Source organism: Macrotis lagotis, chromosome 1 (assembly GCF_037893015.1).
Source record: "Macrotis lagotis isolate mMagLag1 chromosome 1, bilby.v1.9.chrom.fasta, whole genome shotgun sequence".
NCBI lineage: Eukaryota > Metazoa > Chordata > Mammalia > Peramelemorphia > Peramelidae > Macrotis > Macrotis lagotis.
Window position 1 is genome coordinate 927,920,612 of NC_133658.1, and position 16,487 is coordinate 927,937,098.

The 16,487-nt window shown below is 38.7% G+C and overlaps 1 protein-coding gene across 1 annotated transcript; it reads left to right on the forward strand.

Annotated features, from left to right (window-relative positions):
• Positions 1-15,273: 15,273 nt before the first annotated feature.
• Positions 15,274-16,185, forward strand: LOC141511568 (vomeronasal type-1 receptor 1-like). The gene has a single exon (XM_074220708.1). The coding sequence runs from the start codon at positions 15,274-15,276 to the stop codon at positions 16,183-16,185; it is 912 nt and encodes a 303-aa protein (XP_074076809.1).
• Positions 16,186-16,487: the final 302 nt, after the last annotated feature.

The window sequence follows — 16,487 nt, forward strand, 5'->3', positions numbered from 1 at the left end:
TCACAATATTTCATTGATGTCTGACCCACAGCATTCACCAGCTGATTTGGTACCAAGCCCTTCCAGTCTTCTTTCCCCTTGGTGTTCTTGTCCTCTCTGATCCAGGGACACTGGCTCTTGACCAATCCTTGAACAAAACCTCCAGTCCCTGACTCTCAGCCTACAATGACTGTGTCTCATGCATGGAAGGTCCTCTCTCCTCCCCTGAGACTTCTGAGTTCCTTCCCCTCTCAGTTAAAATTTCATCTTCTGAAAAGTTTTTTCACCTCCCCCAAACTGCTACAGCCTTGCCTATTATGTACCCCCCCTCCACACTGGAGAGAGCTTCTTTGGAGATATATATTTTCACCCCATAAAACTGTGAGCTCTTAGAGGAGAAGGACTGGTACTTTTTAAAACCTTCCTTTGAATCCTGAGTAGGACAGCATAGTGTTGAGCACCCAAAAGCCACTTTCAAGTTGCTCATTGACTTGAACTAAGAAATGGTCAATGATGATTCAGAGAGACCTGGGAAGATGTCTGTTTGTGTGTGTGTGTGTGTGTGTGTGTGTGTGTGTGTGACCTGAGACAGGAGGAAAAGAGCAGAACCAGTAGGACAATCTCTGCTCTGCTGACAGCACTACCAAGGATGACCTATGCTTAACAGGAGGAATTCTCCTTGGCTCCCTGGTAGTTCACCTTTGGTGATACTGGTCAGGTCTGTGAAGGATTACACTAACCTGGGAGGGAAGACATGGAGTTTTTAAGTGAATAATCTTCATATATACAGTGAAATATAAGGTAAGAATTTCAGCTGAGAGTTTGGGGAAATATGTTGAGTAGGGTTGCATTGCTACTATGAGGGTCCTGATAGTGTTATGTAGCATAAATTTGCAAGGTTCACATCAGATGGTTTCATGACTTTCTCTAGCTCCTTTCCGCAACACAGAGGAATGAAGGTAGGAAATATTGGCAATGCTCCAAGGATAAAATTTGGTAGTAAATCTCTTCCACATGACAAGGGTTCAAGGGACTCAACAGGAAATGGGAAAATTGAAAGGGTTCATCGATGGGGTCAAGATAGGATAGAGAGGAGATTGTAGCTAGAGCAGTATTGACATTCTGGAAAAGAACTAATTGGTTCAGGGATTAATGGTCACAGTGAGGAGGAAGAGTAGGATTTGGGGTGTGTGAGGGAGAAGTAAAGGTGGAAAGTCAATAGATTCTAATCAGATAAGAGGATTTCAGACTTCATTGACATGGAAGTGGTCCTCTTGTTGGTGAGCAGAAGATTAACTGAATGACCATATTGATGTATGGTTGAGGGATAAGCAAAAGTCAACAAGTTTCAGGAATTGTAAACAGCTGAGGAACTGTGTGGTTGTCCCCTAGCATGAGCAGAAAGGTCAGGGTACATACTGAGGCAGGTGCTGAATTTATTGGGGTTCCTTTCCCATTTTGTTTCTTTTAGTTCTGATAGGTAGAATTGAACTCAAGAGGTGATCTGAGTAGGACAAAGATGAGGAACTCTAGATACTTTGACTTGACTCCATCTCTCTATCTTCCCACTTCACCACTTCCTCCTTTGTAGATAGTGGCTTTCTTTATAAGTCCCATGGCCTTAATTTGGGTATTTAAAATGGGCAAAAGGCATTATTCACACCAAGTTGTTCTTAAAACAATATTGTTCTTACTGTATACCACCTTGTCTTAGGTTTTCTCATTTTCTTCTTCTCTCTCAATTCCGGATTCTATTTGAGCAGAATTCAATACAGTTATGAATATTCTCTCAAATACTCCAACCCCACATTTCATCAACTCCCTCTTCTCTCACGACTTCCCCAATATTCCTCATAGTAGCTGTAATACAGTAAATGCTTAATAAAGGTTTATTGATTAAACTATCTTTTTATCCCACTTCAGTCACCTCAGTATGTTCACACCTTTGATCTTGTCATTCATGCAATACTCTTTTAATGAATGCTTGGGATGGAATGAGATAGGACAAGATTAGAAACATAGGAGGGCCCTCATTTGTGAAGTGTTTTTAAATCTGAATAGAGGATTTTATATGGTGGGTTGGTTGCTTGGTAGCTGTTCTTGGGTCTCAAAGAGAACCAAAATGAAATCACTATAGTAAAGTCTTCCAGGATGTCCAATTGTGTCTGATCAGACCAATAGGAGCTCTGAAGGCTCCCCCCAACAGCAGTCACAAATAGTTCATGTATATATCAGGATGGATTTCCTAAACTTGTGCATATCCCATTTTCTTTGAGTTATTACACTTCTGCTTTGCTCACAGAGCACAGGGCCCTGCCTAAGGAGGGCATGCCATGCTGCCTGGTCCTGTGCTGGGATATCCTGTGCTTCTTAATCTGGTCCAAAGATCTTAAGAGAGACCTTGAGAGTGTCCTTCTATCACTATATAAAAGCCAACACCAACACTCCCTCTACTCTCTTCTTGACTTGGAACCTTTTCAAGCTGATGAATTTGCATTCACTGGGATAGCTTGATTGCCATGGTTGTTTTCAGTGAAGGAGTTTTTGAACAAGACTGAAAACATCATGCTAGCAAAGCATGGGAGCAAGGACCCACCCCGGCTTCTCTCCATGGGGGAATGAGAAAGCTAAAACATCTACTGCACCCTATGCTCCAAAATACATTAGATAGGTTTCAAGGAAATCATATGGACATGTGAAGTGGCATAGAAGCCTTCTGTACATCGAGAGAGAGGAGAACAAGTAGGGACATGGTGAGAAAGGGACTTTTCCAGAGATGGTAGATTGCGACTTGGGAGAATGGAGAGAAAGGACACAGGAGGGATTTTTGGAAGGGTGCATGGATTGGGGTGGGGGAGGATAGAGTATGAGAGGGGCATATTAGAGGACTGGATGAGATGGGGAGTGGGAGAGTAGGACAGGAAAATAAGTGAAGAGGTTTAGTAGAAACAGAGAGGCTGAAACTAGTGAGTAAAAAAATGGTGGAAGGAAACTCCCAAATAGTAACTATTACTTTGAATGTGAATGGCATGTTTATTAGAAAGACAGAGAAAAACTTGCAAGAAATGGTGAATAATGAAATGAGTAAAATCAGGAAAACACTGTATATAGTAACGGCAATATTGTTTTTGGAAGGGCTTTGAGTGAAGAAAGAAGATCTCTACATCCAGAGAAAAACATGGTAAGGAAAAGTATGTTTAGAATATTTTGATAGATATCTATGTCTATATAAGCACAGATACAGATAAATGGATATACTTATTTGTGTCTAATAGGGATTATCTTTAGTAGAGGGCAGGGTAAGGGAAGAAAAAAGACAAAGAGAAAGTGATATGAAAATTTTATTATAAATTCAAAAGCAATAGCAAATTGTACACAAACGATTTGCAGCTTTGTGAACAATTTTTTGACATTATACTATGTTGTGGAAATGATCATTTTATCCATAAATGAAAAATTAACAGTTTTTTAAAAAATTAAAAGGACAGTTTGGACCTACTGTGCAGAACATATTTCATTAAAAAGAACTGAAGTGAATTGATATACATTTTTTTTGCAAGGCAAACAAGGTTAAGTGGCTTGCCCAAGGCCACACAGATGGGTAATTATTATTAAGTGTCTGAGGCCAAATTTGAATTCAGGTGCTCCTGACTCCAGGCCTGGTGGTCTGTCCACTGTGCCGCCTAGCTGCCCCTGATATACATTGCTTTATAAGATTTTTTATACTGTAATTTGTACAAAGGAGTGTTCCTTTTGGTAGTATTTGGGGGCTTGAGAATCAAAACTGATGAGATTGTTGAAGAGTTTGAAACAAGCTTTGGGTCTCCTCTGCTTTGTCTTTGTTACCAGGGGTGCCAAGGCCAAGGAACAATCCATGCTAGAAGCCATCACCAAACTGCCTTCCCAGCACGAATGAACTTTTCTAGTTCTATCTGGCCATCCAGTTACAGAGTTACTAGGGAGCCTGGATCACACTCCAAGTCTTTCCAGTATGGAAGATGAGGAAGGGGTCGAGGTCTGAGAGGATTAAAAAAATGTAGAAAGTCTCACTTAAGAAATAGACACACACTCAGGGGTTTTGCCTCCTAAGGATGAATCACTGTTTGTTTCCTCCCTCCTTCTGAGGTGTCTTCCCTGGAGCCCAGGGACATATGGCCGCTTGTTTGTCTGTCTTCACTAATGAGCAGTAATTGCAAAGAAAATGGCTTTTCACTTGGGGCAAAAGTTCACTTTTTCTGGGACATCTCCAATTCCCCTTGCTGTCAGTGTCCATGTCATCTGCAGGTGACATGATCATTTCAGCTCTGGGACCCATCATTTCCAGCACTCATTTCTCTATATGTAGGACCCTCACTGACTACACGTATGTTCCCACTCAGAGGGCCTCAGTCAAGTCCAGGAGAGCAAGCTGAGAAGCCAGATTGGTAAGTAGCCCTTCAGATATCAGCCTCAGACAAAGCTTCTGTCTTCTCAGAGGAGAGGGTGTGCTCCAGAGGAGAAGATAAGGAATGGTTCAAGTGGGATGTTTGCTGAGGAGATGGTGGGCAGGGAACTAGCTGTGTGGAAAAGCTCTAGAATCAACCTGGAATTTTATTCCAGCATCCAAGAAAAGCAGAATGCCTATATTGATGTCCTTTGTTTGCTTTGGACCCAGCATAGACCTAAATCAGATCATTGGGATCTTTCTGCTCTCTGTTTTACTCTTATCACATATTTCCAAGATAGATTTAAAGTGATACAACATTCAGGGCAATTCATATCTGATAATTCTGTTGTTCTGCTCTTTGTGGCACTTTGTACATGATGTAGTTTCCCTGCTTTTCTCTTTTCTTGGAGCACATTTTACTTTGTGTTGCTTGATAAATAAGTTTTCAGCTCCTGCTACTGCAGGATCCCCCACTCCACCCTACCCTTTTCATTCAGCCTGTGTCTGTCATATGTGTGTATATGTTTGGTCACATCACTCCAATCACTGAGTTCTGTCCTCTTCCCCATCACCCTCACTCTGTGTGGCTTCCTATTGGAACTTCGACACACTGATGAAATCAGCAGATAGCTAGAACACTGACTTTTCTAAAAACAGGTTCAGAGTTTTATCCAAGTCTCTGTTTTCAGATATTTCTTCTATTTTCCTTTAAATCCTCTGTATTCTGTCATACCCTGGGCTCTCAACGTTTTTGCATGTACCATGTTCTCCTATTGGATTATTGGAAGTGTTTAGCTGTTCAGAATATTGCTTTAGTGCCTGTGCTCTTAAAGGAAGGAAATGCTGAACATCTTTTGGAGGTTAATCAAAATAAGCTTTGTTTGTTTTTTTTCTCAGCCAAAGGGCATGAAATTAACTAAATCCCTAGATTCCATAGGAGGAAGCTCTGATCTAAAGATTCCTTTCTTTGCTGTCCCCTAAGAGTTGTCTGGTTCATATATATTACTTCTCTCCCTGCCAGAGGGAGATGTTCCCTCCCTGTGCCCTCTGGTCTCAATTCAGGTAAGACCATCTTGAGTTTCTTGGCATTTCCTTAGCATATTCTATCTAGTCCTACTGTGTTACTTGACTGAGGTCCTTTCTTTCTTACTCTTCTGGTCTGGGCTAGGCAGTGAAGTGCTGACCCTCAGCCTTGGTCCTTGACTGCTGATGCTTTGGCCTCATGACAGCCTCAGAATTAGCTGCTGCCACAGGTTGGAGACTCCATCCTTCTCTGGGACCCTGGGAAGGGCATATATTGCCCTAGAAATGTGATAGATCCTTTCCAGCGAAGCATCCTAGACACCAAACTTGTGAGCAGAATCTGGCTCTGTGTTGGAAACTAGATAGAGGACCAAGTCCAGGGATCTTATTCCAGTTTCTTTAGGAACCCTGGGATTTTTCTTCTGTTTTGCTCCATAGAACTGAGGGACAAGCTAAAATTTAAGATGGGTATATGTGTGTAAGAGAGTAAAAAAGAATAAGGAATACAGATACAGAGAGAGAGAGGAGATGAAGACAGAGACAGATATAGGAAAAGGAGATAGAGAAAGAGACGGAATCAGAGCAAGAAACAAATAGAGGGAAATAGAGATGAAGAATGAACCCATTTGTAAGCACTATTCTTAAGCTCTGTACAAAGTGCTGTTGATAAAAATTCAAGTATACGAAAGGATCCCTACTTTCACGGAGCTTATATTTTGGTAGAGGAAGATCCATTATGTCTTTAGTAAGGGGTATTTGAAAACCAAAGTGGGGGGGGCAGGAGTAATGTATTTCATGTCCAACTTTTTTCTGTTACATTTTGTTTTAACTGATCATTTGAATGGTTATATTTGGGGGGGGGGGACTGTGATATTCAGATATAGATGGAAATTTTCGGAGAGACAGGTGCTCATACTCTCAAACATATTACCCAAAGGGCCCATCAAGTAAATTATTTCTGAATGAAATCATTGCTTTGGAAGGAAAGTGTCTGAACCTTTCCAAATCTCTGCTTTATTTTGACCCTTATTTTAGTTGTGGATTGAACAATTTCAACTTGGAAAGGGCGAACTCTTCCTTTTCACAAGGCTCCATAATTGGGTCTCCCAAAAGCTGACTTTGGCATGAGGTAAGTCTACCACCTTTTCAACTCAATTGTTTTAGTTTTGAACTTCGGTTTTCAGTACAGGTTGAAATGTTCTTTGGAATTTACCTGATTTTTTAAAATGTGAATTCTTGTCTCTTTTGTTGGGAGGAATTTTCTCTTGGGCCTCTAGACACTACTATGGCATGTGCCCCATCTGATACATCTATGTGTGCTCTGTGTATGCTTTATTGTTTTGGGGGTTGTTCCTCTGGCACTTGATATATGATACTTTGGGTAGACCCCCTTTTGTTGTTGAACATACTTTTGTTCAGATATCTGTCTTTACTTGTTGGCTTTCATAATTCTGGAATTTCTATTAGTAACTAATACTAGATATTAGAATCACAGAGTGTAGAGATGAAATTCCTTTCTTTGGGCTCTCTATAGTCATTATATCCCCTCCCTTTTTTACATAAGACAATACAATGCCTTTAATTCCCAAGGCTCCCAAGATCCCGACCCTTTTCTCCTTTTCTGGCTAGTGAATGGTGAAGTTTTCCTTAAAATTCTCCTTGCTCTCTTGAAATTGTTTCTACCTGACTTTTTTGTTTTCCTCCTGCCTTGACTGGTTGTCTATTGTATTTTCTCTATCCTGATTTGGCCAAATCTTTTCTTTTCTTTTCCCTCTCCAGCCTAGGAAGTGGTTTCTAGTTCTTTGTCATTTCTCTGAGTGAACTGGGCAAATGGGAAATTTTCTTTCCACATTGCCATTTTGCTATAATCTGGAGCTTCTTAATCCCCAAACTGCAATTTTGAGTGAAGACAGTCTGTTTTTCCCCTATTCTTAATTCTAAGTTGGGTCCAAGTCTCATGATTTATTCATTTTATTACAAAGCAAAAGTAATTTGAAATTGTGATGTTGCTACTTTTATGAATACTTTATCAGAATTTGACAATTTGAATAACATTATGAACTATTTTGGGATTTGATTTTTAAGATAATATAGAAAATATCTATGTATATACACCCATATAAACGATAAGTGTATATCAAATTTATATTAAGAAATCTTTTTGAGAGTGTAGAATCCAAATTTGAAATAGTTTAATAGATACTCACATTTGGGGTACATTAAAATCTTAACATCAGAAAATAAGCCCAACACCAAGCTGCAGAACTCCCAAGGAACAATCAAACCAAACTTATCATTTCATAAAGTCAATAAATACCTAAATAATGAGATTCATTCATTACCTGTTGAGTTCATTGTCTAGTTCCAGTTTAAATGAAATGGAAGTTCCAAAATATCCATTATTCCTTTTATTGGCTTGATTTTTTGCATTTGATTGCTTTAAAATTGAAAATTAATAAGCAGTACCAGATTAAATCAAATAAAGGATCTCCTCATTTTAGGATTTCAGGGACAAACAGCATGCCAGAACATTTTCAAGAAATGTGGGGAGATTTCAGCTTTCTGAGAAAATACAAGGATGTATTTCCTTTCAGAAATCAGTTACTAAATCAGGTTTAAATGGGCAGAAAAGTTCAACATAAATATCTATAAGAAGTTTTTGGAAATAGCCAGATTCTGCAACCTGCAATGCAATTCCTTTGTTTCCCTCATGCAATCAGAACAGAGGAAATACATTTAGTTCTGAAAGGAAAATGAACAGTTTCATTTAATTTAAGCAGTAAGTGAAGCCATACAGTCTCTTTTAGAAAACTATATTATATGGGCTGATATTCTGTGCCATGTAATATAAAATACGGATTAAAAAAATTAAGACATCTTTAAATGTTAAAACCCATAATCACGTCCTAATAGTTCTAATAATTAAATCGTAAATATTCCAGCATTAAATAATACTGGTAAATGATTGAATCAACTATAAGTATTAGTAGGAACAAATTTCTCCTACAAAATAAACATTGAGAGAATAAAATTTTATTGTTGACGACAGAATGAATTAATTAAGGAAAGTTAAGAAAATCAATTCTTATCTTTTTTTAAAATTTATTGCTCATTGCAACTAAAATGCTAACTCTTTCTTGGACAAGGTGGTGAATAGTGACATTTTGCATGTTTGGGAAATCTTTTGTTGATATAAATGACTTTATCTTTTTATATGTTTAATAATCATGTCCCAGGTTTTTTTCTCAATTGGAAATAGATGTACCAATTTTATCTATAAAAAGGAACAATTGGGTTAGCTAGGTGGCACAGTGGATAGAACACTAGCCCAGGCAGGAGTACCTGAGTTCAAATCTGTCCTCAGACTCTTAATAATTACCAAGCTGTGTGACCTTGGGCTAATTACTTAACCCCATTGCCTTTTCAAAAAAAAACCCTCAAAAAATTAAAAAAAAACCTAAACTAAAAATAACATTCATTACCTGGTTTGGAAAAATAGCCACTATTCTATCATCTATATTTCTACTCAAAAGGAAACTTATTTAAGGTTATTTGGGGTGTGGTTTATAAAGTTCGTAAGATTATTATCTGAACTACAAAGAAAATCAAGTCAGGTTAAAATGGAATTTGTAGAAACATTGCGTTGAAAATTCTTATCAAGAATTTTCCATATTACACAATCACTTTTGATCTACCTTTAGCCTTGTTATAAATGTACAATCTCTACTGGATTTCTTTCTGTCAGGGACAAGGGGGAGGGAAGGGCGGGAAGACAAATTCAAAGCCTCGCAAAGAAAATGATTGGTAAAAACTATTATTGGATGCAGCTGGGAAAATAAAGAAAATATTTATTATAAAAACAAATGAAAGAAAAATCATTTCTAAAACTGAAAAGAAGAATTTTCTGTACTGAATCTTTATATTTTGATTTTGCAAAATATATGTTTGTGAAAAATACTTTACATCAATTTGGACTTGATTGGTTTAAATTATAAAGATTTGTTTTTTCTTTAATGGAGAATAAGAATGATATTTTATATTTGTTATGTTATCATAATTTTTAACCTCTAAGAAAATTCTGCTCAATAATTGCACATAAACAACCATTTTGTCCAGCTTCTTTAATTAATGAGTTCTTGGGGAACCAGTATATTTGAAAATTTTGATTGTTAGATTTTTACCATTTTCATGTAGAATTTTGTTCTGGAGATAGATAGAAAGAAAGAAAGATAGATGAATAGATAGATGGATAGATAGATAGATAGATAGATAGATAGATAGATAGATAGATAGATGGATATATAGGTTAGAAAGACAATATATATAGAGAGAGACAGAGAGATGCATATACACACAGACACAAAGACACACACACAAACACTGAGAGAGAGTCAGAGAGGGAGAGAAAGAGAGAGAGAGAGAGAGAGAGAGAGAGAGAGAGAGAGCAAGTGATGGGACCTAGCTCCAGGTTAGTAGACATCTTTTCCATAACTGATAAATATCTGACATCAGGAGGGAAGAAGACCTCAGAAGAAATTAATTATTGATAATAGTCTCTCATAGATTGTCACACAAAAACAACTTGGAATTCCCTTTTGGTCCAAACTACTGTCATTAAATGAAATCTTGAATATTGCTGTTGGAGTTTAGTTTTCATAATTTTGTCAATCATATTAGCTAGGTCTTGCTTATATTTATGCTCAAATAGAACAGTTTGTATTCTTCAAGATTAAAAAAGTAAAAATTGATTAACTTTGAAACATTTTGTCATTATCTAAAAGCATCTAAATTACTGTCAGTAGAAAAGATTTTGCTATTTTTGGTCTGAATTTATTGCCATTTCCATGGCATAGTAAGAATGATGCTAATGTGTTGAAATCTATCCAAAATATATAATTCAATTGCTGAATAATCTCATTTTCCTTTTAAAGGTTCATATGGGTATATTTGGGTAGAAGTGAATAAGCTGGGGGTGGAGCCAAGATGGTGACAGGAGAAGAGCTTCTTTTAGGTGCCCTCTTTCAAAACTTATAAAATAAGGACTCTTAACTAAAATTTCAAGAGACAGAAGCCAAAGAGTGATCCAGTGAAGCAATTCTCCAGCCCAAGGTAACCTGGAAAATAACAAAAAGGATACATTCCACTGGGTTAGATGGGCAGCCCAGCAGAGTGAAGGAACTTCAGCCTCCTGGAATCAGCCCCAGGGCACCTGGGAGCCCTGGCTCATGACATCAGGGGCAGTTTCCTGACCTACACTCCGGGGAGTACCGGTACATCTTGGAAGATCAGCGGAGGGGCCTCTGCAAGAGCCAGCCAGGGAAGCCCAGGCTTCAGGACACTCAGCCAGTAGCAGCCCAGATATAGGAACTGGAAACAGCAGGTTCCTGTAAGCAGGAACCGCCAAGCAACTGAACCTTGAGTACTCAGTCTAGGAAGGCAAGTACAAAGAGACTTCCAAGGTATGTCCTCTGTACCTGGAACAGGACTCTGGGGCTCTGACCACATTCAGATCCTAAACACAGTCTAGACCTCCCATAGGACAGCAGGACCCACCCCACCTCAGCCCCTTGGTAGAGGGGTATACTAGTGCTCATTCACAGACCAGGAGGGAAGACAGAGCTTCACAGCAATACTCACAGGCTCAGGAAGCACCCCAAAGCCAGGCACAGGCTGGGGAAATGGGTAAACAGAGAAAAAAGAGGAACACCATTCTGAAATACATTTTCTATGATCCAAGAAGGATCAAAATACTCAATCTGAAGATGAGGAAGTCCAAGGTCCTGCATGTAAAGACTCCAAAAGAAATGGAAATTGTGTTCAGACTATGACAGAGCTCAAAACAGATTTTGAAAATCAAGTGAGGGAGATAGAAGAAAAACTGGGAAAATAAATGAAAGAGATGCAGGAAAAACATGAAAATAAAGTCAGCAGCTTAGTCAAGGAGATTGAAAAAAATGTCAAAGAAAATAGCATGTTAAAAACCAGCTTAGGGGAAATGGATAAAACAGTTCAAAAAGTTATTGAGGAGAAGAATGCTTTGAAAATCAGAATTGGCCAGATGGAAAAAGAGATAAGAAAGCTCTCTGAGGAAAACAAATCCCTGTGATCTAGAATGGAACTATAGGAAACTGATGACTTTATAGGAAATCAAGATACATTATTTCAAAACCAAAAGAAAGAAAAATTAGAAGAAAATGTGAAACATCTCATTGAAAAAAACAACTGGAAATACTATAGCCAACTTTCAGAACTCCCTAGTCAAAGAAAAAATATTACAAGTAGCCAGAAGGACACAATTCAAATACCGTGGAGCTGCAATCAGGATCACAAAGGACTTAGCAGCAACTACTTTAAAGGCTCATAGGGCATGGAATATAATATTCTGGAAGACAAAAGAGTTTGGAATGCAACCTAGAACCAACTACCCAGCAAAACTGGATGTCCTCTTCCAGGGAAAAAGATGGACTTTCAATGAACCAGGGAAATTTCAAATGTTCCTGTTGGAATGGTCAGAGCTGAACAGATGTTTTGATCTTCAAATATAGGACTCAGGTGAAGCATAGAGAGTGGAAGAGAAGGGTAAAATATGAGGGACTTAATGATGATGAACTGCATGTATTTCTGCATAGAAAAATGACACTGATAATACTCTCCTATGAACCTTCTCAGTTAACAGAGCAGGTAGGAGGAGCTTTTATACATGAAGCACAGGAGAGAGTCGAATTGGAAGATATAATATATTGTAAAAATGGAGTCAATAGCTAAAAGGGAAATGTGGAGGATGTAAGAGAAAGGAGAGGTGGAATAGGCTAAGATATTTCATATAATAAGTTTTTTATTACAATGAGCTATTGCAATGGTATGGAAGGGGGAAGGTGGGGGGAATGAGGGAAAATTCATTCTCATCAGAGGTGGCTAGGAGAGGAAACAGCATATATACTCAATGGGGTATAGATATCTAGAGTAAGAAGGAGAGAACGAGGATGGGCGAAGGGGGGAATGTGAGTGATAGAGGAGAGGGTGGACTGTGAGGGAGAGTGGTCAGATATAACACATTTTCTTTTTTTTACTTCTTGCAAAGGGCTGGGATTGGATGGCCTGTCTGGGACCACAGGGCCTGGTGGTTACTGGATCTCAGGGGTGGTATGTGGGCTCAGGGCCTCTTGGCCCCAGGGTCGATGATCAGTCTGCTTTACTATTCAGCTACCCTACAGCACATTTAAGAAGAGTGACAGAGTGAAAGGAGAGAGAAAATTTAGTGTATGGTAGTGGGGAAGTATGAATGGAGGGAGGTGCGATCAGCAATGACAGCAGTGGAAAAATATGGAAGTAGCGTTTGTAATGGACTTATCCTAAAGTATTTAATCCATCCATGACAGAGCTGGTGGTGTTGGAACACAGACTGCAGCATATTTATTATTATTATTATTGTTGTTATTGTTATTGTTATTGTTATCTGGGGGGGAGTTTTACAGGGAGATGGGGTTGGGTGGTTTGCCCAGGGCCACACAGCTGTGTGATTGTTGGGTGCCTGGGGCCAGATTTGGGCTCCCATGCTCCTGACTCCAGGGTCAGCGCTTTGTCCACTGTGCTAGCTAGCTGTCCCTAATAGTATTATTTATTATAATTTTAATTTTTTGCTCTTTCCTTTACTTTTTTGCTCATGAAGGTCTATATTTTTGGCGGGAGGGGATATTATATTTACTCTAGCCTTGATTATATAAACATTAATAAAGTGACTAAGCTTATACAAAGTGATCTGCATAAGCCATTATGCCATTAAGTTGAAAAGACATAGAGATTTAAGTGAAAAAGTCATAAAAGTTAGAAGGAGGTCCTGGAGAAAAAAAGTAGCACAGAAGAAGAAGAAGAAGAAGAAGAAGAAGAAGAAGAAGAAGAAGAAGAAGAAGAAGAAGAAGAAGAAGAAGAAGAAGAAGAAGAAAGAGAGAGAGAGAGAGAGAGAGAGAGAGAGAGAGAGAGAGAGAGAGAGAGAGAAAGAGAGAGAGAGAAGAGTATCAAGAAAAAGAACACATTTTGAAATCTGTGTAGAATTCAAGAAACTTGAATAATGAGAGGCTATTAATTATGGCAACTAAGCAATCATTGGTGTCTTGGAAAGAACAGTTTCAGTGAAAAGAAGAGGTTAAGAGCAAGACCCTAAAGAGGTAAGAGAGTGAGTAAAGGCAAAGGTTATGCATGGACCTCCTCAAAGAGTTCATCATAAAAGAAAAGATAGGAGAGTGGAAATGGGAGGATCAAATGAAAATCAACAGACAGTAGTTTGTGAGCAATAGGAGGGCAACAATAGACAGAGAGACCTCGAAATTTGATGAGAAACAAAGGAAATGGAATACTTAAATAACCCTATTGTAGAAAAAAGAAATTGAATAAATCCATCAATAAACACCCTAAGAAATGTTCCCAGGGTTCTTTTTTCTATATTACAAGGGCCTGATTTCTCAAAGATACATACATATATATATACACACACATCGGGAGAGCTGAGTCAAATTTAAATGTCACTCCCCAATTGATCAAAAAAAGATAGTTTTAAGAGAAAAAAATTAAAGCTACCTGTAGGGATATATATAGAAATGCAAATTAAAACAACTCTGAGTTATCACACCACAAATAGCAGATTGAATAAAAGGATAAAAAAAAAGGGAAATGATGAGTGTTGGGGGATTTAGCCAAATCTGGACACTAATACACTTCCAGGTAAGTTGTGAACTGATTCAACCATTCTGGAGAGCAATAGCAGACTATTCTGAAAGCATTAACTAGAGAGACAGAGAGATGCATATACACACAGACACAACCACACACACACACACACGCACACACACACACAAATGCACAAATACATAACCTTTGATCCAACAAGACTACTACTCAGTCTGGATCCATACAAGATCAAATAGGGAATGGCTGACCAAGATGTAGAATATGATTCTACTGCAATATTATCCTGCTGTAAGAAATAACAAGCAGACAGATCTCAAAAAACCTGAAAAGACTGAAATGGAAACAAAATACTGATGCAAAATAAATTGAGAACCAAGAGAACATTGGAAGATGGTAATGGTGAGATTTTGTGATGGTTAAGGAATTGTAGAGATCATGAATTCTTGTGACTCGTGTAATCTCTCAATCATTAACATTTCTATTTGTAGCCGAGCAAAAGTAAATGAGTGGATCATGGGAAGTGGGTCTACCAACAGATCTTGAAAATTAGGATTGTTTAGAGAATATCTAGAATGATATTAATGAACCCTGGTCTCAGGTCATGAGTTGAGATAGAATACAATTGTATTATCCATGACTGGGTAATAGAGGAGAAAAGTAATTTGATTTTACCATATCTTCTTTGAATGTCCAACCTCTTGTCAGGTAATACTCAGACAATTCGCAGCAACAGGAAAGACTGGGAAAGGCAGGAGAACAGGTACTGTTGTCTGAGCCAGGAATGTTCCCAAGAGCATTAGAGACAGACAGATCTTTTATAATGCAGAATACATTGGGAAAGTTCAAGGGTGAGGACAGGGTCCAGTGATCTGCATCTGGGACTGACTTCAGGAACCTTGTGAAGTGTCTGTAAGCAAAAACCTGAGGTGTACATGAGTCATAGATAGAGTTTCCTGTCAAAGACACCAGGACAAACTGTGGCCAAAATCTGTTTAGAGTGTTGGGAAAAAATATTTTCACTTTTTCTTGGGTCCAACACAAATCTATTTATATCATAAATTAATTGTCTTATAGTGATGTCAAAATCTTTTTGAAAGTTGTAAACTAAATAAATTTCCTTACAGGCACATAAAGTTATCCATACCATAACTCTTATGTCTATGAAGGCAAATGACATCATACTGGGTATTGTCTTCTCCTCTCAGACAACACTTGGGATTCTGGGGAACTCCTTCCTAGTTTGTCTCTTCATCATTATGCTCCTCACTGGACATAGACTGAGACCCATAGACACCATTTTTGCCCAGCTGGCTTGCTTCAACTCCTTGTTGCTTCTCTCCAATGGCCTCCCTCAGACAATGGCAGCTTTGGGCTTGAAGAATTTCTTCAATGACAATGGCTGTATAATCCTCTTCTACATTCACAAAGTATCTCGGGGGCTTTCCCTCAGCAGCACCTGCCTCCTGAGTGGATTTCAAGCCATCACCATCAGTCCCAGGGCAGAGGTGAAGGCCAGAGCCCCAAAGTACATTATGCCCATCTCTTGCCTCTCTTGCATCACCCATTTGCTACTCAATATCATTGTATTTGTGAAGTTTAAAAACAGCCAGGCCTCCAGGAATAGTTCAAGATTACCTGACTTTGGATACTGTTCTAGTTTAAAAGACACTAACATAGTTGATGTACGTTTTGGAGTTGTAGTCTCCCTCCGGGATGCTCTATTGGTGAGCCTCATGGTCTTTGCCAGTGGTTACATGATACTGCTTCTGCATCAACACCACAAGCAACACCAGCACCTCTATGTGACTAATCTTTCCCCCAGACCCTCCCCTCTGAACCGGGCCACCCAGTCTGTCCTGCTGCTGGTGAGCACCTTTGTCTGCTTTTATGCACTTAATTCCATTTTGATCTCATACATGTATCTCAGAAAGCGAAAACTTTGGTTAATGCAGTGCTCTACCTTCCTTAGTATTGGATTCCCCACTTTTAGTCCATTTGTGCTGATTAGTAGTGACTCACAGTTTCTCAAATATTGCCATCGCCTTTGGGGGAAGAATGCCCCACATCTTTAGTCTTTCTATGTGTCCCTAGCACAGAATCAGACCAACAATTTATCCTAAATAAGAGTATGCTAACTAAGTAACAGATCAGTCTTAATCATTAGGACTCTTAGGTTTTGGCAAAAGTTTTGTTTTCACTTAGTCCAAGTCCAAAACACATACTTTTCGTCTTGCCTCCTAGCTTTGACCTATGGAGTCAGCCAAAGGAAATCTAAATATCTCTTCTATTTGATGACGGGCTCTAGGATTTTATAGACAACCCTGTTTCCATATGACTTCTGTAATGCAAGGTAAATACTTTGGTTGCTTCAACT